Source organism: Propithecus coquereli, unplaced genomic scaffold, assembly GCF_000956105.1.
Source record: "Propithecus coquereli isolate 6110/MARCELLA unplaced genomic scaffold, Pcoq_1.0 Scaffold606, whole genome shotgun sequence".
Taxonomy (NCBI): Eukaryota; Metazoa; Chordata; class Mammalia; order Primates; family Indriidae; genus Propithecus; species Propithecus coquereli.
Genome location: NW_012152019.1, coordinates 158,691 through 184,476, shown reverse-complemented (window position 1 = coordinate 184,476; position 25,786 = coordinate 158,691). Strand labels below are relative to the sequence as shown.

The following is a 25,786-nucleotide window of genomic DNA, read 5'->3' as shown; positions in this document are numbered from 1 at the left end:
TATATACACACACACACACACACACACACACACATCCATACATATACATTCTGGTGCAACTATACACCTACGTACACATATTTTAGAAATTATGAGTTCATGCTAACACCTTCAATTACAATCCATCTTTATAGGGTATTTTATTGCCTATAGAATATAGAAGAGAGAATGAAAATCACTGTTGAGGCTTTATGTAAGACAATGTGGTAGGCTACATCCAAGTGGTGTCTTAAAGGACAAGTAGGAGTCTACCAGGAAAAGAACGGGTGGGAGGAGAGGGGAGCGTGGACACTGGGAAAGAGAAACCAACAGCATGAAATCCATTATTTTTTCCACCTGGACTGTTCCCTTTTTAGGCAGACATATTTTCTGGAGCCATATTCATCAGGTGGCCTTGGGATTGGACCTTTACCTGGCAATTTTCATCCTCTTGGCTATTACTGCCATTTATTCCATCACTGGTGAGTCTTTTGCATATTTTGCGCAGTCATTGCCTCCTTCTGCTAATCTTATCCCCACCTTCAATTAGCAACCTCAGTGTTAGCCTTGTCACTGCTGAGGTAAGGACACCGTTTCATTCCCACTGTGAGAGTCAGGCACAGGAAGAGAAACACAGCTAGAGCAAATAAAACAGAATCCTCCTTATCAGATATGAGCACCTTATTGGAGGAAAATGATGTGGTGGATGGGATGGGGAACTGGTGATTTGTTTCAGCTCTGTGTTTGGCACCCAGATTGGCATTTAGAATTCAGCAAATCATCTACATGGAAGGCTGGATGAAATAGCAGCTCAGCCATGAGACTGGCAAATGCAAGTTAAAGTTCAAATGAAGACAGGGTGCCATGGAGTGGCCTTGGACTGTGAATGGGACAGTCAGGGAAGCAGAACTGGAGCAGTGGGTTGGTGGTGGGGAGAAGGTGTGTGGCAATAGTCCAAGCAGGCTCTCGTGAACTAGATATGTCTGTGCAGTGTCTCATGCATACTAACTTATGAAAATTAAACTATACCAGCTGAGTTGGGAAGCATAAATTAAAGAATAATAGCTAGAAAAATCAAGACAGTTCTGGAACCATTTTCATACATTGAACAGTAAACCTAAAATAAATGGCAGAGAGACTGACTCTCTAAAAGTAAGAATTTATTCAGGAAGAGCAAGGGGGTGCAATCTAGGGTAAGCATGCTACGGTGGACCATAGGTACATCCAAGAGGGTTGGGGAGAGAAGAAACTTTTAAAGACAAAGAGGAAGAGTCCACATAAGCTGTTTTGAAACAAAGACAATTGGTTATAGGGGCTTATTAGAGGTAGTGGCACTTGTTCATTGGTGGTACTGACTGTTGCTAGGAGAAGGTCTTCATACAAGTGGCTTAATTGGAAAGTTCCAGTGGAATAATTCTTTGTAACAGGCATAGGTGCATGACAGTCCTGTTTTCAGGATCAGCCTTATTTCCTCATGACACTCTCGTAAAGGAAATATCTTGTCAACTGAGAGTCTAGTAAGTCTGGTGCTGAAAGAGAAGTTGGGGGTTTCTTTGTACAATATTGCAGCAAAACACAAATCAATTACTATACCTCGTATTTAATTAATGAAACAATGATATGTTCCAAAGCTAAAGCAGAAATGGCTTTGCTAGATTTTTTAGAGCAGGGATACTGCTCTACATGGGAGTGACTTGAGAGACTGTTAAGGAAACTTCAATGGTATTGAGTTTTTGCTTTTTCCCTACCCAATATTCGAAAACTCACATAATGATGAAATTCTGCTATAATCCATAGAAACTTTAAATCAGTGAAAGGCAAGAGAAATAGAAGAACCAATGAAAGACACAAATACTAAGGAGATTATGATGCCAAAACAAGTTTGCAGCTCAGCCCAGAGTTTTTGATATGTTTTCTGTTGAGTCATTTCCAGCATTTGTGTGGAAGAGAACCCTAAGATGAAGGCAAATGCATGAATACACATGGATAAAATTCCCTGGTTCTTTTTTTTTCTCTCTCAACAGGGGGCTTGGCCTCAGTGATTTACACAGACACCCTCCAGACCATCATCATGTTGATTGGGTCTTTTATTCTCACGGGTTTTGGTAAGTGAGGACAGCATGTACAGTGCCCAAGGGTTGGAAATCTGGAACTTGTGCCTGTTCAGTCTGTCTACTCTTTACTGCTGTCTGCCAGGTCTACATGGCCACATTGTCCAAACATTTCTATAATTCTCGTCATTGAAATGTCTAGCTGACTTCTTTCTTGCTGTATGTTTTTCAGCCTGAGGAAATGGGGGAACAACTTTACTTCATTCCTCAAGGCCACATATGGCCCTCCAGATCCCTTGAAAGAATCCAAACTACAAATCCCTTTACTAAAAGGATTTGTTCTATAAAATGTGGATTCAGTCAAAAGGCTACACTCAAGGATCCAGAAGGCTACATGTGGCCCCAAGGCTGCAGGTTCCCCACACTGATGAAAATGTCAAGAAGAATTTTCCCTGGATTTTCTTCTTCTTGTTTTATAGTTTCAGGTTTTACATTCAAGTCTTCAAACCATCTTGCAGTGATTTTTTTATATGGTGAGAACTAGGGGTCCAGTTTCATTTTTTCTGCATATGGCAATTAAATTTTCCCAGCATCAATTATTGAAAGGGGTGTCCTTTCCCCAGTGTATATTCTTGTTGACTTTGTCAAAGATCAGTAGGCTGTAAGTATGTGTCTTCATTTCTGGGTTCTCTATTCTGTTCCATGAATCTATATGTCTATTTTTATGCCTGTGCCATGCTGTTTTGGTTACTATAACCTTGTAAGTATTATATAATTTGAAGTCAGGCAATGGGATACCTCCAGGTTTGTTCTTTTTGCTCAAGATAACTATGGCTATTCAGGCTCTTTTTGGTTCCACGTGAACTTTATAATTTTTTTTAATTCTGTTAAAAAATGATTTTGTTATTTTAATAGGGATTGCATTGAACCTGTAAATTGCTTTAGGCAGTACAGCAATTTTAACAATATTAATTCTTGTTAATTAGAGCTGTTTTTCCATTTGTTTGTGTCATCTAAAATTTCTTTCATCATTGTTTTGTAGTTTTCCTTGTAGAGCTCTTTCATGTCCTTGGTTAAATACATTCCTAACTTTTTTTTTTTTTTTGCGGCTATTGTAAATGGATTGCCGTCTTGATTTGGTTCTCAGCAAGATCATTATTGGTATAGAAATGCTACTGATGTCTATACATTGATTCTGTATCCTGAAACTTTACTGAATTCATTTATCAAATCAAAGAGTTTTTTGGTAGAGTCTTTAGAGTTTTCCAGATATAAGATCATATCTCCTCATTAGTATAGTGGTAAAAGAGAAAAAAAAACCAACAAGAAAACATATATAAGATCATAACCTCACCAAGCAAGAATAATTTGACTTCCTGTTTTCCAGTTTGGATGTGTTTCACTTTTTTCTCATGCCTAATTGCTCTGGTGAGGACTTCCAGTACCATGTTGAATAAGAGTGGTAAAAGTGGGCATGCTTGTCTTGTCCCAGTTCATAGGGGGGATGCTTTCAACTTTTCCCTGTTAAGTATAATGTTAACCGTGGGTTTGTCATATATGGCCTTCATTATTTTGAGTTGTATTCCTTCGATGCCTAGTTTGTTGAGGTTGTTTGTCATGAATGGATGCTGAATTTTGTCAAATGCTTTTTTAACATCTATTGAGATGATCGTGTGGGTTTTGTCCTTAATAGTATTTATGTGATGTCTCACATTTGTTGATTTGTGTATGTTGAACAATCCTTGTATCCATGGTATCAAACTCACTTGATCATGGTGTATTATCTTTTTGATGTGCTGTTGGATTAGATTTGCTAGTGTACTGTTGAGGAATTCTGCATCTATATTCATCAGGAATATTGGTCGGTATTTTTCTTTTTATTGTGTCCTTTTCTGGTTTTGATATCAGAGCGATACTGGCTTCATAGAATGAGTTAGGGAGAATTCCCTCATTCTCATTTTTTTGCAACAGTTTCAGGAGGACTCGTGTTAGTTCTTTTTTGTATGTTTGGTATAATTCAGCTGAGAATCAATCTGATCCTGGATTTTTCTTTGGGGGGAGATTTTTTTTATTACTGATTCAATCTCACTACTCATTATAGGTCTGTTCAGGAGTTCCATTTCTTCCTCGGAGGTTGTATGTTTCCAGGAATTTGTCCATTTCCTCTAGGTTTTCCAGTTTGTGAGGGCATAGTCATTCATCATACAATAGTCTCTGATGATCTTTTTCTTCCTATGATATCAGTTGTAATGTTTCCTTTTTCATTCTTGATTCTGTTTATTTGGATCTTCTCTCTTCTTTTCTTGGTTAGTCTAGCTAGTGGCTTATCAATTTTGTTTATCTTTTCAAAGATCTAACTCTTTGTTTTGTTGATTGTTTATGTTGGGTTTTATTTTTGAGGGGGTTCTCTAAGTCATTTAGTTATTCTCTGATCTTTGTTATTTCTTTTCTTCTGCTAACCCTGGGTTTGTTTTTTGTAGTTCCTTGAGGTGCAATATTAGGTTGTTAACTGTGATCTTTCTACTTTTTTGATATGAGCATTTAGCACTATAAACTTCCCTCTTAGCACTGATTTTGCTGTGTATCACAGATTTTGGTATGTCATGTTTGCATTTTCATTCATTTCAAAAATATTTTTGATTTCCTTCTTAATTTCTTCACAAATCCAGTATTGTTCAGGAGCATGTTGTTTAATTTCCATGTATTTGTATAGTCTGAAGTTCTTCTTATCATTGATTTTTAGCATGATTTCACTGTAGTCTGAGAAGATACTTAATATGATTTCAATTTTTTAAAATTAATTTAGATTTGTTTATGACCTAATATGTGGTCTATCTTGGAGAATATTCCAGTGCTTATAAAAATAATGTATATTCTATAGTTATTGTGTATAATGTTCTGTGAATGTCTGGTAAATCCATTTGGTCTAAAGTCCAATTTAAGTCCAATGTTTTTTGTCGATTTTATGTCCAGATGATCTTTGTAGTGCTGTCAGTGAGGCGTTGAAGTCCCCCTATATAATCGTAATGCCATCTATCTCTTTAGGTCTGGTAATATTGTTTTGTGAATCTGGGAGCTCTGATTTTGGGTGCATATATATAGGATTGTTGTATTCTCTTGCTTAATTGATCCCTATATCATTGTATAATGACCTTCTTTGTCTTTTCTTACTGTTTTTTAATTAAAATCTGTTTTATTTGATGTAAGTGCAGCTACTTCTCCTCACTTTTGGTTTCCATTTGCTTGGAATATCTTTTTCCTCTCCTTTACTTTCAGTCTATGTGTCTTTATGAGTAAGGTGAGTTTCTTCTAAATAGCATGCAGTTGGGTCATATTTTTTATCTGTTCTGCCAATCTATATCTTTTGAGTGGAGAATTTAACCCATTTGTGTTCAAGCTTAATATTTATATATGATGCTTTATTCTGTCATATTGTTAAATTGTTTTTGTTGTTTTATAAATTCTTTGCTTCTTTCTTTTCTCTTTTTGACTTTGTGGTTTGATGAAATTCTGTGATGTTGCCATTTGATTGCTTTTTCTTCCTCCTTTGTATGATTGTTTTATAAGACTTGCAAATTATATTTTCATGTGTTTTCAAGATGGTGAATGTTGTTTCCATGTTTCCATGGAAGCCTCTGTTTCTATGTTTAAGATCCCTTTGAGCCTTTCCTGTAGGGCTGGTCTAGTGGTGACAAATTTTCCCTTGGCATTTGCTTGTCTGGGAAAGACTATTTCTTCTACATTGATGAAATTTATTCTGGCAGGATATAAAATTCTTGACGGACAGCTTCTTTCTTTCAACACTTTGAAAATGCTATCCATTCTCTTCTGGAGTGTAAGGTTTCTGATGAGAACCCCACTGTTAATCTGATGGGGTTTCCTTTATAGGTGACTAAACACTTTTCTCTTGCTAATTTTAAAATTATTTCTTTCATTTTGACTTTAGACATTCTGAATATAATAAACCATGGTGAAGTCCTTTTTGAAAAAAATTAAAAACTTTTTGCCTGGGGGGATCACTGGGCCTTGCATATTTGGATGTCTAACTCTCTTGCTAGACTTGGGAAGTTTACATCAATTACTTTCTTAAATAGGTTTTGTAAACTTTTTGATCTCTTTTCCCCTTTAGGAATACTGACAATTTGTAAGTTTGGTTGCTTTTTGTGGCCCCAGATGTCTCAAAAATTATTATTTTTTGTTCTTTTTTCCTTATTTTTGTCAGACTAGATTGTTTCAAAAGACCTGCCCTCTGAGATTCATTCTGTTTGTTCTAGCCTGTTACTAAAGCTTTTGAATGTATTTTGTATTTCATTTATGAGTTTTAGGGGTTTATAGACATCAGCCTAGGGAAATAATTTATGAAGAAGAACCCAAAAGCAATCACAGCAACAACAAAAATAAATAAATGGGACCTGATCAAATTAAAAAGCTTCTGCACAGCCAAGGAAATTATCACAAGAACAAACATTCAACCTACAGAATGGGAGAAAATATCCACATGGTACACATCCAATAAAGAAAGGGCTGATAACTAGAATCTATATAGAATTCGGGAAAATCAGCAAAAGAAATCAAATAACCATATCAAAAAGTTGGCAAAGGACATGAACAAAGACTTTTCAAAAGAAGACACACTAATAGCCAAAAAACATATGAAAAAATGCTCATCATCTCTAATCATCAGGGAAATGTAAATGAAAACCACAATGAGATATCACTTAACTACAGTGAGAATGGCTTTTATCAAAAAGTTCCAAAACCATAAATGTTGGCATGAATCCAGAAAGATAGGAACACTTATAGCCTGCTGGTGGGACTGCAAGCTAGTACCTCTGTGAAAAGTAACATGGAGATACTTCAAAGAGCTAAAAGTAGAACTACCATTTGATCCAGCAATGCCATTACTGGGAATCTACCCAAAGGAAAAAAAGACATTCTATAAAAATGACATCTGCACTAGAATGTTTATAGCAGCACAATTCACAATTGCAAAGATGTGGAAGCAACATAAGTGCTCATCAAAACATGAGTGGATTAATAAAATGCAGTATATGTATACCATGGAGTACTACTCATTCACAAAAGCAATGGTGATCCAGTACCTCTTGTATTGTCCTGGATGGAGCTGGAGCCTATTCTATTAAATGAAGTATCTCAGGAATGGAAAAACAAGCACCACATGTACTCACCATCAAATTGGTATTAATTGATCAACACTTATGTGCACATATAGTAATAACATTCATCGGGTGTCAGGCAGGTGGGAGCAGGGAGAGGGGATGGGTATGTACACCTTATGGGTGCGGTGCACACCGTCTGGGGGATGGACACACTTGAAGCTCTGACTCAGGTGGAGTAAAGGCAATATATGTCACCTAAACATTTGTACCCCTGTAATATGCTGAAACAAAATAAGTTTCTCATTTAAATCCCAAATTATTTTTCTGATTTCTTTATATTGGTTTTCAAATTTATCTTGCATCTCATTAAGCTTCTTTAAAATCAATATTTTGAATGCTTTGGCATTTCAAAGAGTTATTGGGATTTATTGTTGGACAATTGTGGTGGTCCTTTGGTACTGTCATATTTCCTTGCTTTTTCATGTTTCCTGTGTCCCTCTGTTTATGTCTGTGCATCTGCTATAGCAGTCACCTCTTTCAATTGTTTGAAATCACTTTTGTAGGGGAGAATATTTTCCTGAAGATACATACATATGTTGTTAGATGAGTAGGACACTTGAGCTTTGATTTTGGTCCCCTCTGTAGTGTGATCTTTATATGATTTCTTCAGCAGAACACAGCGTCAGTGGTATCTGTGACTTCCTCAGTGATTTAAGGTTCCGTTGTTAGTTGAGGCTATGGTGAAGTTTTGCTGGGGACTTGGATGCCACTTGAGCCAGTCTTCAGGCCCTGGTGGTGGCAACAGTGGCCTGTGTGTCTATTTTCAGGCCCCGCTGCAGCTTACAGTGGCACCAGTGTTAGTGGGTCTTGGAGGGCCACTTCTTGGACCTGCAGGTGGCTTACTCAGAAGCTAATAGTGGGAGTAGTGGTCCTGGTGTGTGGGCAGGTTATCAGGCCCCTGGGTAGCTTATGTGATGGTGATAGCAGCAGCAGTGATGGAGCAACCCACTGAGACCAAAGGGTCCCTGTCGGTGTTGCTGATAGCTGTGATGGGTGGACAGGATAGTCTCCAGTCCCACAGCAGCCTGTTGCAGGGTGGTGGGTATTGTCCCAGGTATGCCTAGAAGAGCCCAGCTTCCCTGTGCCTCCTCAGCCAGGTGATGGCTGCAGCGGTGTCAACCCAAACTTGGCCCAAGGGCAGGGTGTAGCCCAGCATTAAACTCTCAAAACGGTGCCTTGAGCCCAGGACTAGAAGGTGTAGAGCCACTTGTAGGCAAGCAGTGTGGGCAAGAAGCTGTGGGCAGTGAAATCCATTCATATCTCAGGCTCAAAAGCAGCCACAGCACAGTGGTGGGGACCTTTCTAGAGTTGCATGAGAGCCCCCAGTCTCTGCTATCCCTCCTCAGAACAGCACAACAGCAGTAGCCGTGTCTATAGATCCCCAGCGTCTGGGTGTGGATGCTGTGGCGTTGTGCATGGGCTCCCTTTCTGGAGCGTCGTCTACGTGCAATCTCTAGGCAGCTCCCTATGTTGGTCCCAATGCCCACAGGAGTTGAGGATTCGCCCATAGCCAAGATCGTAAGAGCCTGTTTCATAGTGTGAAGACCTGGGATTCCTCTCTCACTGCTTTCCCACATCCAGGAGCTTCTCCCAGCTCCCAGCCAGTCCCCAGACAGGCCAGTTTCCCTAAAGCCTCTCCTTACATTGGTACCTCCCATTCTTCTGGTGAATCCCAGCTTTCTCTCCTAAACAATCCATCCAAAATGTGAGTATCTACTTACTATTCTGGCTCCTCTTTGTAGAGGAGGCACATACTACATGTGTCTAGTCAGCCATCTACTTTCTATTTATTTATCCAGACTGTCTGCACTATTCTTGTTCATGGTTCATTAGTGTCTGGCCTCAGTGATGCATTCCTTGCATTCTCCAAGCCTCACTTCTCCCACTCTTAGGTTGAGGAAGAGGGATTCTCTTATCTCTTAGAGTCCTCTGTGTACTTTTCTTACAAACCATGTTTATCTAATCAAAGCAATTTCCTTGCATTGACTGTATCCACCACTAGGTTGAGTTTTTGCCTTGCGCATTCATTTTTCACATGATACCAGCACAATGTTCGGTATATAGTAGGTCCTCAATTAAACAATGAAGAAGGAAGTTAATGTCAACTCAACTCTACAACTGTAGGATACTGAGATGAATTTTGCATCGTTTAAACCTATACTAAGGGACCACAGATGCCTGGGCTTATCTTTCTAAGATCAACTGTAATTTTTCCTACACCTGGCTAACCTGTCCAGACCCACAGTGGGCTGAGTCTCACCATTTTTCCTCATCACAGCTAACCTGCTGCCTCCAATTTCTGCTCCTAATCTTTCCAATTTTTTGTTGAAATGTAGGTAGAATAGTGTTGCACCAGGAAAGCAGATTGCAAGTGAGGTCAGAATAGCCAGGCTCTGAGTCAGGAAGAGAGACTGTTGCTTCCTGTTGATTTCAGAGGAGCTGGGGCTTTCCGATGACTGATGGTCAATTCCACTGGGCCCACTCTGTCATCTCACCTTCAGGTGTGTTTTTGCTCTGGATGGTTGTGAGACATCAATACCAGTCTGTTGGGTTACAGTTTCATTTTTACCTTAAAGCAAGACATTAACTTAAAACTTTAAACAGCACTATAAGAAGATAAGTTAGAGTTATTTGCTTTATGTACTTTGTGAAAGTCATTCTGGTACCATGCCCAATGCCAGTGGCGGTACTAGGAAGACACGGATCCTGGGAGAAGGTCACTGGGGATTTGACCAGGCTGATGGCAGGTGCTTGTGTACCTCCACCACAAAGTAGTAAGCATAAACATTGGGTGTGCTCGATTTCAGTTAGACATTTCATTTTATCTGATGCCTTTTCAGCATTTGCCGAAGTTGGAGGTTACGAGAGTTTCATGGAGAAGTACATGAATGCCATCCCGTCCATAGTTGAAGGGGACAACCTGACAATCGACGCCAGGTGCTACACTCCTCAGGTGGACTCCTTCCACCTTTTCCAAGATCCTGTCTCTGGGGACATTCCGTGGCCAGGAATGATATTGGGAATATTCATTACATCTCTGTGGTACTGGTGCACAGATCAGGTGAAGTGTGTGTGTCTCTGTGTGTGTGTGCACGCATTTATGTTGTTCTTTCTTGTCTCATAGAAAAGAATTTAGTTTCTATTTTGTACACACACATCAGTTAAAGAGTCAAACACTTCTGTGAGTCTTGTTACAAAATAGCTGCCTGGTGCCACACTCTCTACCCTATTTCTTGTCCCTCAGAGGCAAATGCTTTCAGCTCTTTCAGTTAAGTATTTCGTATTTATTTCTACTCTCTAAATCCCTGTGCTTGGTGTGTGGTCTGTGACCCATCAGCAAGGACATGGCCTTGGAGATCTCTAGGAATAAACACTCTCAGACCCTATGACCCTGTCCAGATCAGTGGAATCGAAATTTTCTCATTAACTTGATCCCCAAGTGATTCCAATAAATGCTTGTGTTGCTCCTTCTTGGATTTCCAGTTTTAGGGTTTCTCTGTTGGCTTCTCTTTCGACCTCCCATTCTCGGTCCCACGCGAGCACACCTCCCATTCCCCCGTCCTCCCAATAGCATCACAATTTTAGAGATCAGCATTCAGTTCTACCATTTTTTGAGACTTCTTGAATGTAATTCACAGCTGAGCCACATGACATCTTCTGACTGATTTTTCTTTAGCTTTCTATTTTCCATGGAATTTATAATTCCTAATTTTTTATTTTAAATTTTCTTGGTAATTATCACTCGAGAAGCACCAAACCCTCTGCAAATTGCCAAAATCCCCTCTCAATGCTTAATATTCTACCAACTCTACCCCTCACAGTCTGGCCAGGTTGGGTCTATGTTTGATGCCCAACCTTACCCAAGGCCCCTTCTTTGGGATTCCTTTTGCCTCACTCTTGGGATTCATCTCTTTTTCCAGTATCCCATGTCAGGTTTTTTTTTTTTCTTAGATTATTCCTTATTTCAGGGCAATCAAAACCTCCAGTAGCTTCCTGAGATGGGCCCCATAGAAGGTAAATTTATTGTGAATTTGCATATTTGAAAATGTCTTCGCTCTAAACTTTCCTTATTGATAGTTTAGTCATGTGTACACTGCTAGGTTGGAAAGAATTTGCCCAAAGTCGTAGATTCATTGTCCTCTGAATCCCACCGTTACTGTTGAGAAGATGGAAGATATTCTCGATCCTTTAGAGATGACTGCCTTTTTGTCTCTGGAAGCTTGTCTTTCCTTTGTCCTCGGAATTCTGAAATTTCACCACCATGTACCACAACGTGGATCTGTTTTTGTCCCTTGCAGTGGGCAACTATGAGCCTGTTTAACCTGGTAATTGATGTCTTGGGTAATTTGGGGGATTCTTTCCTTGATTTCTTCCATTTGGTTTTCCTGTTGGGACCTTCCACTTGGCGCTGGTCTTCCTCAGCTATCCTCTGGTGTCTGTATCTTTTCTCCCCATCTTCCATCTCATGGTCTTTTTTGCTCTGCTTTCTAGGAGACTTCCTCAACTTTGTCCTCCAGCTTTTCTGCCTTCGTTTTTATAACTTCAAAGATCTTTTTTTTTTTTTTGATTTCTGAATATTCCTTTTTATAGCATCTGGGTTTCTTTTTGTTTTTGTCTTTTGAAGATTTTTTTTTTTCTCTCTGAAGTGTCTCTGTCAACTTCAAACATATAATTTCACAATTTTTAGCCTGTCTTAAATCAATGGTCACAGTTACACTTTTCTCTAAGTAACAAATAATTGATTTTCCCCAAAACATCCACCAAAGGATGCATTGTTTCATCATCGATTTGTGGAACCATCTTTATTATTATATTTCATCCGTAGCCACCTGACTTGCCTCCTGTAAGTGGCCTCACATTCACCTTAGATCTAATGCCCGGCCCTGCTCACCACTGACAGGGCTCCCCTCCTCACCTGTGATTGGTGTTGTACCTCCACCTGCCTGCTTCCAGCCGTCAGTCTACAAATGCCGTCTGCTCCCCCAGCTCTGAATGATACCACTGCCATCCCTAATGGATTGCTTCTCCAAAGAGGATTAAGCACAAAAAAGCCATCTCTATTTTCTGACATTCCTTGAGAAGAAAAATAGCAAGAAGTCATGGCATTATGGGTAAAAGTCCTACATTACTACAAAGTTCTTAGTTAAGAGACTGCATAATGTAAGTAGGAATTATGACATTCTATGCATTCCTTTTCCAAGGACTATCATATTTGATTTATAAACAGATGAGGTTTTTCGAATATTCTGAGGAAATATATAAATGAATGTCTATTCCGATGGCTGCCTGATCACAGCATTTGCATGGTAACTGGCTTGACTTCTCAAGGAGGCAATTGCCCCTTAACTATAGGGAGCTACTGATGATGTCTATGATATCAAAGACATAACTGAAATACACAACTTGTGGTGGCATCAGTACTGACAGCTTTGCACCTAGCAGGGCACACTACCATTGTTGCATTGCAGCCTGGGAGCTCTGAACATATTTTAATAGTAGCTAATGTGTATTGACTTCTCTGTACCAAAGGTCTTACATACATTATACCAAATATTCAGGAAGCCTTGCAACAGATAACCCCATTTTAGAGATGAGAAACCTGAGATTCACAGAGGTCAAATACTATGGGAAAGAAATAGAAATTCAAATCCTGTTCACACTCCAAAGCTCATTATTTACCACCAACCATGACATCATTTCTTTATAGACATACATAAAATAGTTGTACCTGTTTTGGGGGTACCTGTGATATTTTGATACATGTATATACAATCAGTAATGATCAAATCAGGGTAATTGGTATATCCATCACCTCAAGCATTTATCTTTTCTTTCTGTTAAGAATATTACAGTTCTTCTCTTCTAGCTATTTTGAAATATACAATAAATTATTAACAATAATTTCCCTACTGTCCTATTGAATACTAGAATGTATTCCCTCTACCCAACTGTAGTTTTGCACCCCCTTAACCAACTTATCTTCAACCCCTCCCTCCTCTTCCCTTCCCAGCCTCTGGTAACCACCATTCTACTCTCTACCTCCATGAGATCAACTTTTTTAGGCCCCACATATGAGTGAGAACATGCAATATTTGTCCTTCTGTGCCTGGCTTATTGCACTTAGCATGACAACCTCTAGTTTCATCCATGTTGCGCAAATGACAGGATTTTATTCTTTTTTATGGCTGAAAGATTTTCCATTGTGTACACTTACCATATTTTCTTTATCCATGCATTCCTTCAGGGACACTTAGGTTGATTCCGTACTTTGGCTATTATGATAGTGCTGCAATAAACATGCAAATGCAGAAATCTCTTCTATAATATATATGGACCAACATCATTTCTTGTTGTCACATTAAACCCTGAAGACAGACGCTTTTTGAAATCGCCCCCAGGTTGTGTCATGCGTATGTCCTGTTTTCTCCACAGGTCATTGTGCAGCGCTGCCTCTGCGGCAAGGACATGTCTCACGTGAAGGCCGCCTGCATCACATGCGCTTATCTGAAGCTGCTGCCCATGTTCCTAATGGTGATGCCGGGAATGATCAGCCACATTCTGTACACAGGTGAGCCCCAAATCCATATGTCCTGTCCTTTTTATGCTTGAATTGTGAGAAGTATTTTTAAGATGTTATAAAATCTTAACAAACTATAAAATCCATTCTCGATGGAAGTAAAACCTGAATTCCAAGTAGAGGGAACAGCTTGCCCAGAGAGAGGGCCAGAGGCAAGCAAACTTGGGATAGCTGACATCCCGTTCCCTTACCTTTTTAATACTACATGCCTGTCTCATAGTAGACATTTGAGTCTGTGAGTCCTGTTTTCATGAGTGGCTTAGATTTAAGGAAGTCTAGAGAATATGGCAGAGGGGCACTTGGAGGATGGAGTAGAAATGGGATAATTTGAGTTGGGTGAGCAGTGGTGGCTGAGTTTGGTGACATCGCTGACTGAGAAGGTATTTGGAGATGCCCTGTCCCATCTTGGTCCTTCTGAGATAGCTGGAGAACTGAATCGATTTTCACTGCATTGGAACCAAGTTGTTTGGGGCACATGAACTTCTGAGTCAGCTGAGAGTAACTATTGGTGTTGAAATTTTTCCTTAAAAATAAAATTTCTTTCTTTATTTTGAAAAGTAAAGGAAATATAACTGAATCTTACTTGGCTAATTAAAGACTCATTTTTATTGATGATCCATCGGATAACACTGAATGTACTTCATGTTTTCTGAGCTTATTGCAGCATTGGGGTGTTGTTTACAACAGTAAAGAATGTGTAGATATCCAACAAATAGAGACTTGCCAAAGAAATCATTGCCTACCTCCTTTGTGGAAAATTGCACACAAGAGACTGAAGATGATCTCAAAACATGGGGAAATGCTGCAGTTACTATGTTAAAATGTTAAAAAAAAAAAAGAGGGCTACACAACAATAGCTCAACAATCATGATAGTTATGCAAAAAAAGGCATTTCTCTATGGAAAAGGATTAAAAAGGAATTAAAAAGTGAAAAAAGTTAATGCGCCAAGGTGTTATCATTCTGGGTGATTCTTTTTCAATTTTCCCTGTCTATTGTCATAATATTGTTTAAGAAAAAAACCCCATTGAAGTATTGTGCAACTGCCACAGAGTTGAGTCATCATCACACACGGAGCCGTCATGCAGATTGACCATCACGAGTGACGCCTCTTCTGAGATGTGGGTGAACAACAGTAGGCTAGATGGGACTGGATGCAGGACCTAACTTCCTGTTGTTGTTGTCATTGTTGTTGTTGATGTTTATTTCTAGAGTGTTGATGTTTATTTTCTGGAAAATGTTCTTCTCTTGCCATTTTTCTGGAGGATGGGATCAGCTCCCCTGTTTGCTCTGATGCCATCTCTGGGCCACATCCCAAAGAGGGGAGCTTTGCCCCATGGATCAATGCAAGGAGAGCCACAGAGATGAGACCTTTCTGCCTCGTGTTCTGGACAAAGAGGGACCGGATCCGTGGTATGGAGTTCAAAGTTGACTCTCCAATGTCCAGGCAAATGTTTTTCCTTCCCCCACCCATGATTGTACAACTTATCTCTTTGTCCAGCAGTTATGGGCTGTGCCTGGTTCAGCCTCATGGAGCTCACCTCTGAATCCTTCCTCAGATAAGGTGGCCTGTATCGTGCCTTCTGAGTGTGTGAAACAGTGCGGCGTTGAAGTTGGCTGCAGTAACTATGCCTACCCAATGTTGGTGCTGCAACTGCTGCCAGCAGGTAGGAAAATGTCTGTGCTGGAACAGCCTCGGAGGGCTGTCTATGGAAGGGACTTGAGGAAGGGTGATGGTATAATCCTTGGTAATTCTCACTTTCATTAATTCAGTTCTATTCATCAGACATTTCTTGAGCACCTTCCACAGGCCACTGGCCCTCTAAGAGGCTTGGAGAGTTCATAGACAAATTTGATACAGTTTCTGTTAGAAGAATCTGTAGACATTACTTACTCCTTCACAATCAAGACTCTTCCAAGGGAATCAAGAACATTTCAGTGATCTCTTTGTCAATAAAGGAGTTGCATATCCGTAAACTTACAAACTCAGAGGACTAGAGGTTAAGTATCCTGCTTTCTTTTGTTCAGTGATACCAAAATAATAGATCTCAATCTATTTAATTTATAAGTGTTTATTGAGTACCTACTATGTGCCAGGCATTGCTATGGTGCTTAGAAAACATCAGTGAAGTACATACAAAATCCCCTGGCCCTTAGAACTCACATTCCAGTATTGTGAGATAGAAAACAAACCATACGTGTGAAATAAGTAAATTATTAGGAAGCCAGAAGGTGATCATCGCTATGGTGAACAGGAACAGAGCCAGGTACAGAGCTCCGGACTGACCAGGTAATCTTGTACCTGAGGCCCATCAAATGTTGGCTAATACTTATGTGACTTCTGTCCACCCAACACACATCAGCATTTTCAGGAGGAGGGGAGCATGACCCACAAGCATGACACCACATACAACTCATCCACACTCTGTCCTAGGAGGTTTAGGGCCATTACTAATTGGCAGAGAGAAATGGAGGTTGAAGCTCTCATGATGGTTCAAAACCCTTAGCTTTGACCCACCAAAGACTTCTTTGGCAGAAACCCCTACTAAACTTCTTCCCCTTCAGTTCTCTAAGTCTTCGGAAAGCCAAGAGTTCCTCTCCAAAGAAAGATGGCATGACACTATTTCCACTCTTCTAAAATGAGGTTCCAACAGACGAGCTCTAAGTTTATGTGTAGGACTAAAATTCTATACTGCATTATTCTCAGATCACCAGGAAATATGCAGGAAACTCCACGTGCTGGTGTATGTTGATAAGTACATCACTTAATCAGTGTTCGAGTTGACACTTTTATCTTTGAACAGCTCTCTGGTTGAGCAAGGCCCTCATAGATCACGGTGTCCAGCCACTAACCAGTGCTTTTACCCTCTCCTGCCACCAGGGCTGAGAGGCCTGGTGCTGTCGGTCATGCTGGCCTCCCTCATGAGCTCCCTGACCTCCATCTTCAACAGCGCCAGCACCCTCTTCACCATGGACATCTACTCCAAGGTGCGGAAGCAGGCGTCGGAGAAAGAGCTTCTGATAGCAGGACGGTGAGGGAACCCTGTTTCTCCCTAGAATGCCTCTACAGTAGCGCAGATGTAGAAGTGAACTAGAGCTCCCTTGTCTTTGGCTTTGACGAAAGTAAACATAGAGTCCTGGAGTGGAGGAGGGAACATTAAAGGATGTTTATTTCAACTTATATCTGTCCAGATGCAAAAATTGGAGCCATACCTTTAAGCAAAATAATTGCTCTTTCAGACTTTCAAATGCCTCTAATTATCTCTTATTTCTTTCCCTCCTCGTACTGCTCTCCACCCACATCTTCACTAACTCCATCAGTGCTTTAATGGGGTACAAAATTCCATCCACCTCTGATAGAATAATGCATTGTCTCCAGCAGTTTCCTGGTATATCACCTGGAGGTAATAGATTAAGACATCCACACACTAACACAGAGGAGTTTATCAATTGCATTCATTAAAGATTGGACCACGTTAGAAAGGGATAGAACTCATGGGAGGGACTAATTCCAAAACACTGCTTGGAGAGTTCGGTTAACCCAGGGATCCCTGAGCAGCCTGGGGGCCTTAAAGACAGTGAGGTAGAGGGAAACAAGCAGGAAGAATGGATAAATAGCCTCCTTTCTTCGCTTCATACTTTAAAAGTAGACCCTGTATTGTCTACTTGAAAAGTATTTTGCAACATTTTGTAACATGTTTTAAAAATTCAAGGAACACACACATACAGAAAACATGTAAAACATAAATGTATGGCTCAGTGACATATCACAAAATGAGCACCCATGTAACTGGCAGTCCAGTCAAGAAATGGAAATTCCCAGAAGCCCCCTCGGACCCCGTATCCCCAAAGCTGACCACTGTGACTCCAAATGCTATGGTTTATTCTTTCCCAGTTTGGGGCTATTATAAATAGAATAACTCAATATGCATTGCTTGATATATGGCTTCTTTTGCTCCTGTTATGTTTGTGACATCCATCTATGTTGCTATGTGTAGCTATAGTTTATTTATTTATTTTCAATACGGTATTCCATTGCAGGAATACATCAGAATTCATCTACTCTCCTGTTCATGGCTTGAGCACTTTTGTCTATGTCCCTTGATGCACGTGGATACGTATTTCTGTCAAGTGGATTGCGACGAGTGTGCATATCTTTCACTCTCAGTCTTTTAAAATTTAGTGGTCCTGATTAGAAAGGGATGTGGGAAGAGATCTTAAAGAAATTGATTATGACTCTTGCAAAAATGGTCAAATTGATGGTGATAATAATTCCAAATGTGGCTAAAATGGTAAGATAATGGATGCATCATTTCTCCTGTCATACTTACCAATTTTTTGGTAATGTACTTATGTGTATTTTCTGTAATGAAAATGTGTAATTACATACTTGTAGCTTAGCACTTGAAGTTTATTGGAGCCTCGCCAGTAGGTGGAGTAGAAGCTGGAGCCCTGCTATTCTCACCTTAATCTCAATTCTCCCTCTTCCTGACTCATTGAGCAGGCACACTGGCCGCAGTGGATCCAGGGTAAGGACACTCTCAGTACAGTCTACAGATACAGTGTCTGCAAAGACCAGTCTTGGAGGGACACGGCCAGCTTTTCAGTTGGTATCAAGAAAAACTGAACACCCATTAAAAAGATTGTTTTGCTGGTAACAGTAATAATAGCTTTAGCAAATAAAACATTTGGGGAAAGAGCTCAAAGGCCTCACTCGGCCGAGATCTTGACTCTGGACAAATGCTGTAGGAGGACAGGAACAGTAAGATGTGTGTTTCCGTGGCAGAGAAAGTGCTGACTGGTATTCAGGGGACCCAAGATGCAGTAGTCCCCCTAACAGGCGTATGATCGTGAAATCCTCCTGAATGATAAATTAGTGACTTTTTCTTTTCCTCTCTCTCTTATCAAATACCTACTATCTCCCAAAACACAAATATGGAAAGAAACACGTACATTTTTTAAATTGCTGCTTCATGGAATTTATGCCTTTGTGGGGAAGATAGACAGTTCACAAATGTGTGCTGCACTGGGTGGCGAGAAAGGCTGTGATGAGAATTACAGGAGGAAAATGGAGTGGCGGGTCCCTCATCCAGATGCTCAGGGAGTCCCCCTGAGGAGGTGGCATTGGAGCAGAGCCCTCAGGAGTGTGGTCGCCCCATGGCTCTCTGGAGAGGGAGCAGTGAGTCCTGCGTTCGTCCAATGGTCATGCGTGTGGGGTGTTTGAGAACAATGAGGAGTGAGGTGGGCCCATGAGGAGCAAGTGGCAGAGTGACAAGAACCAAGGCCAGAAAGGTGGCCCGAGGCAAAGTCATGCAGGGACACTTAAGCCAGGACAAGGCTCTGGAGTTTATTCTGCATGTGACAGAGAACAACAGAAGCTGCATGAGCTGGGGAGGGACAGGATTTACTTTCCAATGATGATAAAATGACAATAATGGGTATAATTTATTGAATCCTTATTATGGTTGAGGCATTATGCTAAGACCTTTCATGGTTTATCATATTTAGTTGTTGCAACAGTGCAGAGATTTTGGAAAGTTTAAATGAGACATTTGTGCTTCAGTCTCCTGCCCAAATGCTTGTTCCTCCCTCCACCCCACCACGGCTTCTCTGTTTCATGCAAGCAAGAGAGATGATCACCTTTTTTGCAGTCTACTAAATTATGTTTTTTCAATTTATTCAATGAATATTGCACAACAAACACAGAGAACACTGGGGTTTAGGAAGACAAATAAATTCTGCTCTCTGGACCTCGGGAGCTTCTAGCAGGCTTTTATGACTTATCAATATTTTAACCAATTCTTTCTATCTGCCAGAGTATTCAAATAATAAATGCACAAATTAGCATTTCTTGCCAATGCACTGCACATTCTGGGGTAGAGGCCGTGTTACTTCTAACCTATGCAAACTGACTTAGTTCTCTGCAAGCTAGGAAAATGACAAAAATGGAAGTCTGCTTTCTTTATCATACAAAGAATTACTGGTTAATAGAAATAGAGTGGTGTTGATTTGCAATTGACATACATCACATTAGAGAATCATTAATCAACTGGGGACACCTGAACTGTTTTCAGATATTTCATCTCGTAGATGAAGCTGTTAGGACTAATTATAGACCAGCAATTGCTGTATCGGCACTTTACTAACAGAAAATCATTAAGCATGGCATGGGTTCTTGCAAGATTAAGGAGCTTGGCTTTCTTTGGAAAACCAAGAAATGGCAACAAGAATGAATCCATGAACTAAAGCACAACGGAAGTGCCTGTGATACTTTTGCTTAACATGTCAATCATTTTGTTTTCTTCCCAGGATATTTTTCCTCGTAGTAACTGTCGTCAGCATCATGTGGGTTCCACTAGTACAGGTATTTCGAAATGGACAGCTGATCCACTACTCAGAATCAATGGCTAGTTACCTCGGGCCTCCAATTACAGCTGTCTTCCTGCTGGCTGTCTTCTGTAAAAGAGTCAACGAGCAGGTAAGTGAACACTGGAAAACACTTTCCCTGCTGGGGTGAGAAAACATTTTTTTCACTGAGGTATCAAAATGTATTTTTGTGCTCTATTTTACAAATCATGGCCCATGTCAATTTCAGTTGAGGTCAGTCACAATTCTTGATCCTTCCTAAAGTACAAAAATAATAGTGTCCATTCATAGTAGAGTATTTATATTTCTCACAAAATGCTCTGTACATACATGGCGCAGTGCTGAGGAACACAGGTTTGGGAGACAGGTTGCCAAAACCCAGGCGTGGCTATACCACCTAACAGTGTTGTGACCTTCAGCAAATCACTTGACTCTGTGAAATGAAGATGATGATAGCACCTACCCTATGGGATTGCTGTGAGGATTAAATGAGATAAAATATGCGAAACGTGGCTGGGTGCAGTGATTCATGCCTGTAATCGCAGCACTTTGGGAGGTCAAGGCAGGAGGATTGCTTGAGGCCGGGAGTTCATGACCAGCCTGGGCACAGTGAGACACTGTCTCTATGAAAAAATGTTTTTTAAAAAATTATCTGGGCGTGGTGGTGTGAGCCTGTAGTCCCAGCTATTTGGGAGGCTGAGGCAGGAGGATCCCTTGAGCCCAGAAGTTCGAGGTTGCAGTGAGCTATGATCACACCACTGCACCCCAGCCTGGGTGGCAGAGTAAGACTTTGTCTCAAAAAAAAAATTTTTTTTTCATATGTGAAAGGCTTGGAAGAAAATCTACCACACTAGTAAGGGTTCGGAATATGTTTACTGCTATTATGATATATATAATTGATTGATTATAGTGGACCATGTACGTTGAATCCCTTCATTGTTCCTAGGTACTAGCCTTATTATTATAATTTTCAGATAAGGAACATGTGCAGAGAGGTTAATACCTATGTGCTTTTCATGTGTTACTTAATATCAGTAAGTGGGGTCCGGGGATTCAGACTTGAGGCTTCGTCCATCCAAAGCTCATACTCTTAATCTGCATGAAATACTGTTTTCCTAAAGCATAACATCTTGCTCAGGGAAACAGGGATGTATCTGTCCACCCCCAACAATGTCTCAGAGAAAATAAACACTTTGAATTGTCAAGAGCTTAATAAAACTCTCAAAACTACCTAATATCTGCTCTGAAAATTGTGTAACATAACTCATAGTTCTGTTTACTCTACAAAATAAACCATGAGTTTTTAAATCTATCTATAAAATAAAAGTCAAAGAAAACCTCAGGTTGGGTCAGCGTAGACAGTAGTGTCCTGGAATCGGAGGACCAAGAGTGCAATGCTGTTTCAAGACCACGGAGAACAACACGCCACTCACACACACATTAGCAACTTTCTCTTTTGGTGACTTTGTGCTCACGGTTAGCCACTTGTTGGTCCTTCATTGAGAAAGCAGCCTAGATGATAATTATGACTCACTTGAATGAGCTTCTCATCTTTTCTAGACACTCTGATTTTGCTTTTGTTTCTGCGCAGGGAGCGTTCTGGGGTCTAATCATTGGACTTGTGATGGGCCTTAGTCGTATGATCGCAGAGTTTGCCTACGGAACAGGGAGTTGCTTGGCTGCCAGTGACTGTCCCAAGATTTTCTGTGGCGTGCACTACCTGTACTTTGCCATCATTCTCTTCTTTGGGACCATACTAGCCGTCCTGGGAATTTCCCTCTTAACAAAACCCATTCCTGACGTACAACGTGAGTAGATGAATGATAGATATATGCTCATTTTAAAAGAAGGGTTCTTGGCATCCTAAAGCTGCGGCTACTGTAGGATCCCAGGCAATGTCTTCATTGCACCTCTAGAGCTACAATAAACCGAGGAGAGTATCATCCAGTCATTCAAATACACAAAAATTTGCACCTAGCACGTGCAAAGCACCAGTGAATTCACAAGTAAGGAATTGGAGCAGTGTCCACTATAAGGTGCATAAAATATCCCCTCCCCACTAACAATAACGTTTCTTGAAAAAATAAAGCACTCTTTGCACAATGTAAAAAAAAAAAAAAGTAAGGGGTCGGGAAATGAGCTTCTTACTTTAAAAGCTTCGCAGTGCAGTTGGGGCAGAAATCTGCGCCATCGTTACAGGGTTCCAGGAAGAGAAAAATGAGTGTTGCCTCGGAGACTGGGAAAGATTCACAGAAGAGCTGTCACCTAGGCACAGAGACAAAAGAAAATTAAAAAGCACAGGTTACAAGGGTGAAGGAAAAGAAAAAACAGAATAATTAGATGCATTTTTTGTCTTTCAAACTGCAAAAAATGTTTAATATGAATAATGTCTGGCATTGGTGAGGATGTAAGGAATTGCCCACAATCCGGAACTGTTGATGAGTACCTGAGTTTTATAACTTGTAGGAGGCCAGTTGGGCAGTATGCATCAATTTTTAAATTCTTACACCTTACGAGTCAACAATCCCACTTTGAGGAGCTTATATAGAAATGTTTATAGAGTAGGAAAAATATATGTATAAGTATTTTCTCAGCAAAAGCTTCCAAATAGAAAAAAAAAATGAGGACAATCCAACTGTCCATCACAAAGGGAGTGAGTACACGATAACGGTGCACTGAATATTATGCACTATTTAAAAACAAGAGGACGCTCCATTATTTTCTTTGAAAAATGTCCATAATGTAGTTAAGTGAAAAAAAAACAAATGTGGAATAACATAGTATCATATAATAGCATTTTCCGGAATAAAATACATGTAACCCTATGCAAGTTTGCCTAAGCATAGAAAAAAATCTTAAAACATACACACCCAAAATTTTCAACAAGAGGCATCTCTGGGGGTGGGAGATAATATAGAGGCCCAGCCAGTATTAATCACTTTTAAAATATAAATAGTGCTTATATACTAATATTTTTTGAATGTATTACTAACATGTATAACTTTTATGTCTTTTGCATGTATCATTTATAATCTTTGAAGCAATGGCTATTTACATATTTCCTTGAGGAGTGGCCAGTAGATTACGTGTGGATGGGAAATCTGAAACACAGGGTGGTTCAAATCACTTTACCAAAGACATGTCACCAGGATTCCTAACTAAGTATTTACACCGAATATTGAGAGTCGAATGAAAGAGCACTAGAAAACATATCATAGTTTTCAAAGAAACAAATTAAAATGTTAAATTCATTTTTGCCAATAGAAATGACCATAATTTATTTTTAACTTTTAGAAAAAGATTTTGTCTGAAGGACCAGTGAGACCATTTCTCTAATTTATGTTTATGTTTGTTTATTAATATAGTGTGAGTTTTGAACTTTCAACATGGACTGATAAGATTAACAGTTATTTCAGAGTAAGTCATGAAAAGTGTTGTGGACCTAGCCCAGCAGCAGAGACATGAGGTTTCGCAGGACGATAGCTTTTCAGCAAGACTAGAAAGTATTAATACTTGGTCCAAGTTAAACAGGAATTCAAGGAGTCCCTGGAAGAGAGTTTTAACAAAGAAAGTGGATTTAATATAAGAAATTCTACGAATAATAGCTTATGAAGCTATGATTAGGATCCTTAGTGATAAGATAAAAGCATGTTTGCTATGTCAAGAACAAATAAGAAAGCCAATTACAAATTCTAGCAAATCTGTACAAGAAATTTGTAGTGACACAAACTGAAATGAGGCATGACTTTGAGAATACGATGGATTATAAATTTAAAAACCCACTGATACTTGAAACAATTCCTTAGAATGACCCAGAGCTGGTATTTATTTATTGTATCCAATCACGTCTTGGATCTGTGGCCAAAAAAAATTTTTAAATAAGGTACCTTATAGCATAAATGCTATTTATTTTCAGCTTTTTTAATCAAATAGAGACTAAGCATGGAATTCTTAACTATATTTACAGAAAACAATTAAAATTCTTCGAAGTTTAACAGTTTAAAATAATGGTATCACTGATAGAAGTTTAGAAGTCTGTTAGGAAGGGGATGTGTAAGGGTTTTCATTGCAATTGGAACTCAAGAATAATACATAGAGACTATGAAAACATGATGTATCCAGAAATAGAGCTTAAGATATTTTAAAAATTATAAAAGTAACCACCAGACAAACTGAAACAAATAATGATGTAGCTAATAACAGTTGGGTGATAAGGAAAATGAGTGAACAGGGGTACGATGTAGGTTAGCTAAATCTTTTCAACTTTTCTTAAATTATATCATCAACTCAGAAGTAGGAGTTTTAAGCAAATTATTCAGAGTTTTGAATAACTACCAGAAGAATCGAAAACAGAAATAATTTAAAACAGGTAGTGTGTTTTGGTGAGTGAGTGGGGTAGGAGACCTTTTCCTAGTGATCTGTGCTCTCCTGTGAAGTTTGATTTTTTTTAACCGTATGATAATAAAAGGTACATAATATTGCAAACATTTGCCTGTCACTAATGTACCTGCACATGGTCTCTGGTCAGTTGTATCGCTTGTGCTGGGCTCTTCGGGACAGTACAGAGGAACGAATCGATTTAGATGCAGATGAGAAAAGGCTGGAAGAATCCCGTGATGGTGTTGAAGAAGGTAATATCTGGTTACATTTGGTGTTCCCGTAGGAACTCTGTGTGCATGGCTCGGTTTAGTGATTCTCTTTTAATGCCACTAAATTCGGCTTCTGGAAAAGCTGTTGGATTTGTGGCAAACTGAAACTTTAAAATCTTACCTTTCCGACAACCAAGATAACGTATGAAATCCACCTAATCCTTTGCCTGTCCATCCATCATCCATCCATAGTCACTGAGATGTCAATTTCTGTTCCTACTTACATATTAAGTGTTCCATCTTGATTGACTATGATTAAACATCTAGCCCCACCTTCTCTCCAGTCTTATTTCTCACTGTTCTCTCCAATATACCCTCCATTCCAGGCAGGCGGCTTTCTTCACTTTTCCTTACACACAGCAAGCTCCATGGAATATTTCCACCTCCTCTCTAAAGAAAAAAATTGCCTATTCTTTAAAACTAAGCTCTTTTTTTTTATTTCAGAATATTATGAGGGTACAAACGTTTTGATTCCATAGATTTCTTTTGTACCATTTGAGTCAAAGTTATAAGTATGCCTATCCCCAAGATACTGCGCATTGTACCGGTTAGGTGTGAAGTGTCCCATTCCCTCCTCCCACCTCCCACCTGCTGGATGTCTGATGAATGTTGTTTGCATATGTGCACACGATCAGTTAGTTTCAATTTGATGGTGAGTACATGTGGTGTCTGTTTTTCCATTCTTGTGATACTTCACTTAGAAGAATGGTCTCCATTTCCATCCAGGTTAATACAACAGGTGTTACACACCATTTTTTATGCCTGAGTAATACTTCATAAATGGGACCTGAGCAAGTTAAAAACCTTCTGCACAGCCGAGGAAACAATCATTAGAGTGAATAGACAATTTTAGATATAATATTAATTTATTTATTGGAATTTTTCACTAGAATATATACTTTTCTGTATTAATTTCTGTTTTATTTTTATTTAATGATTAAGTCCTAGAAACCAAATACTGGGACAAGGAGTATGAGCATTAATAT

General features: G+C 39.6%; 1 protein-coding gene across 1 annotated transcript in view; it reads left to right on the top strand.

Moving 5' to 3' along the window:
• The window catches only part of LOC105822374 (low affinity sodium-glucose cotransporter-like), a 73,747-nt gene that overhangs the window by 45,240 nt on the left and 2,721 nt on the right, over positions 1–25,786 (top strand). Inside the window, 10 exon segments of the mRNA XM_012659353.1 lie at positions 357–387; positions 390–461; positions 2,004–2,084; positions 10,051–10,271; positions 13,643–13,778; positions 15,345–15,452; positions 16,667–16,817; positions 20,095–20,263; positions 21,743–21,952; positions 24,680–24,782. Of these exon segments, the coding sequence (XP_012514807.1) occupies positions 357–387; positions 390–461; positions 2,004–2,084; positions 10,051–10,271; positions 13,643–13,778; positions 15,345–15,452; positions 16,667–16,817; positions 20,095–20,263; positions 21,743–21,952; positions 24,680–24,782 (1,282 nt within the window).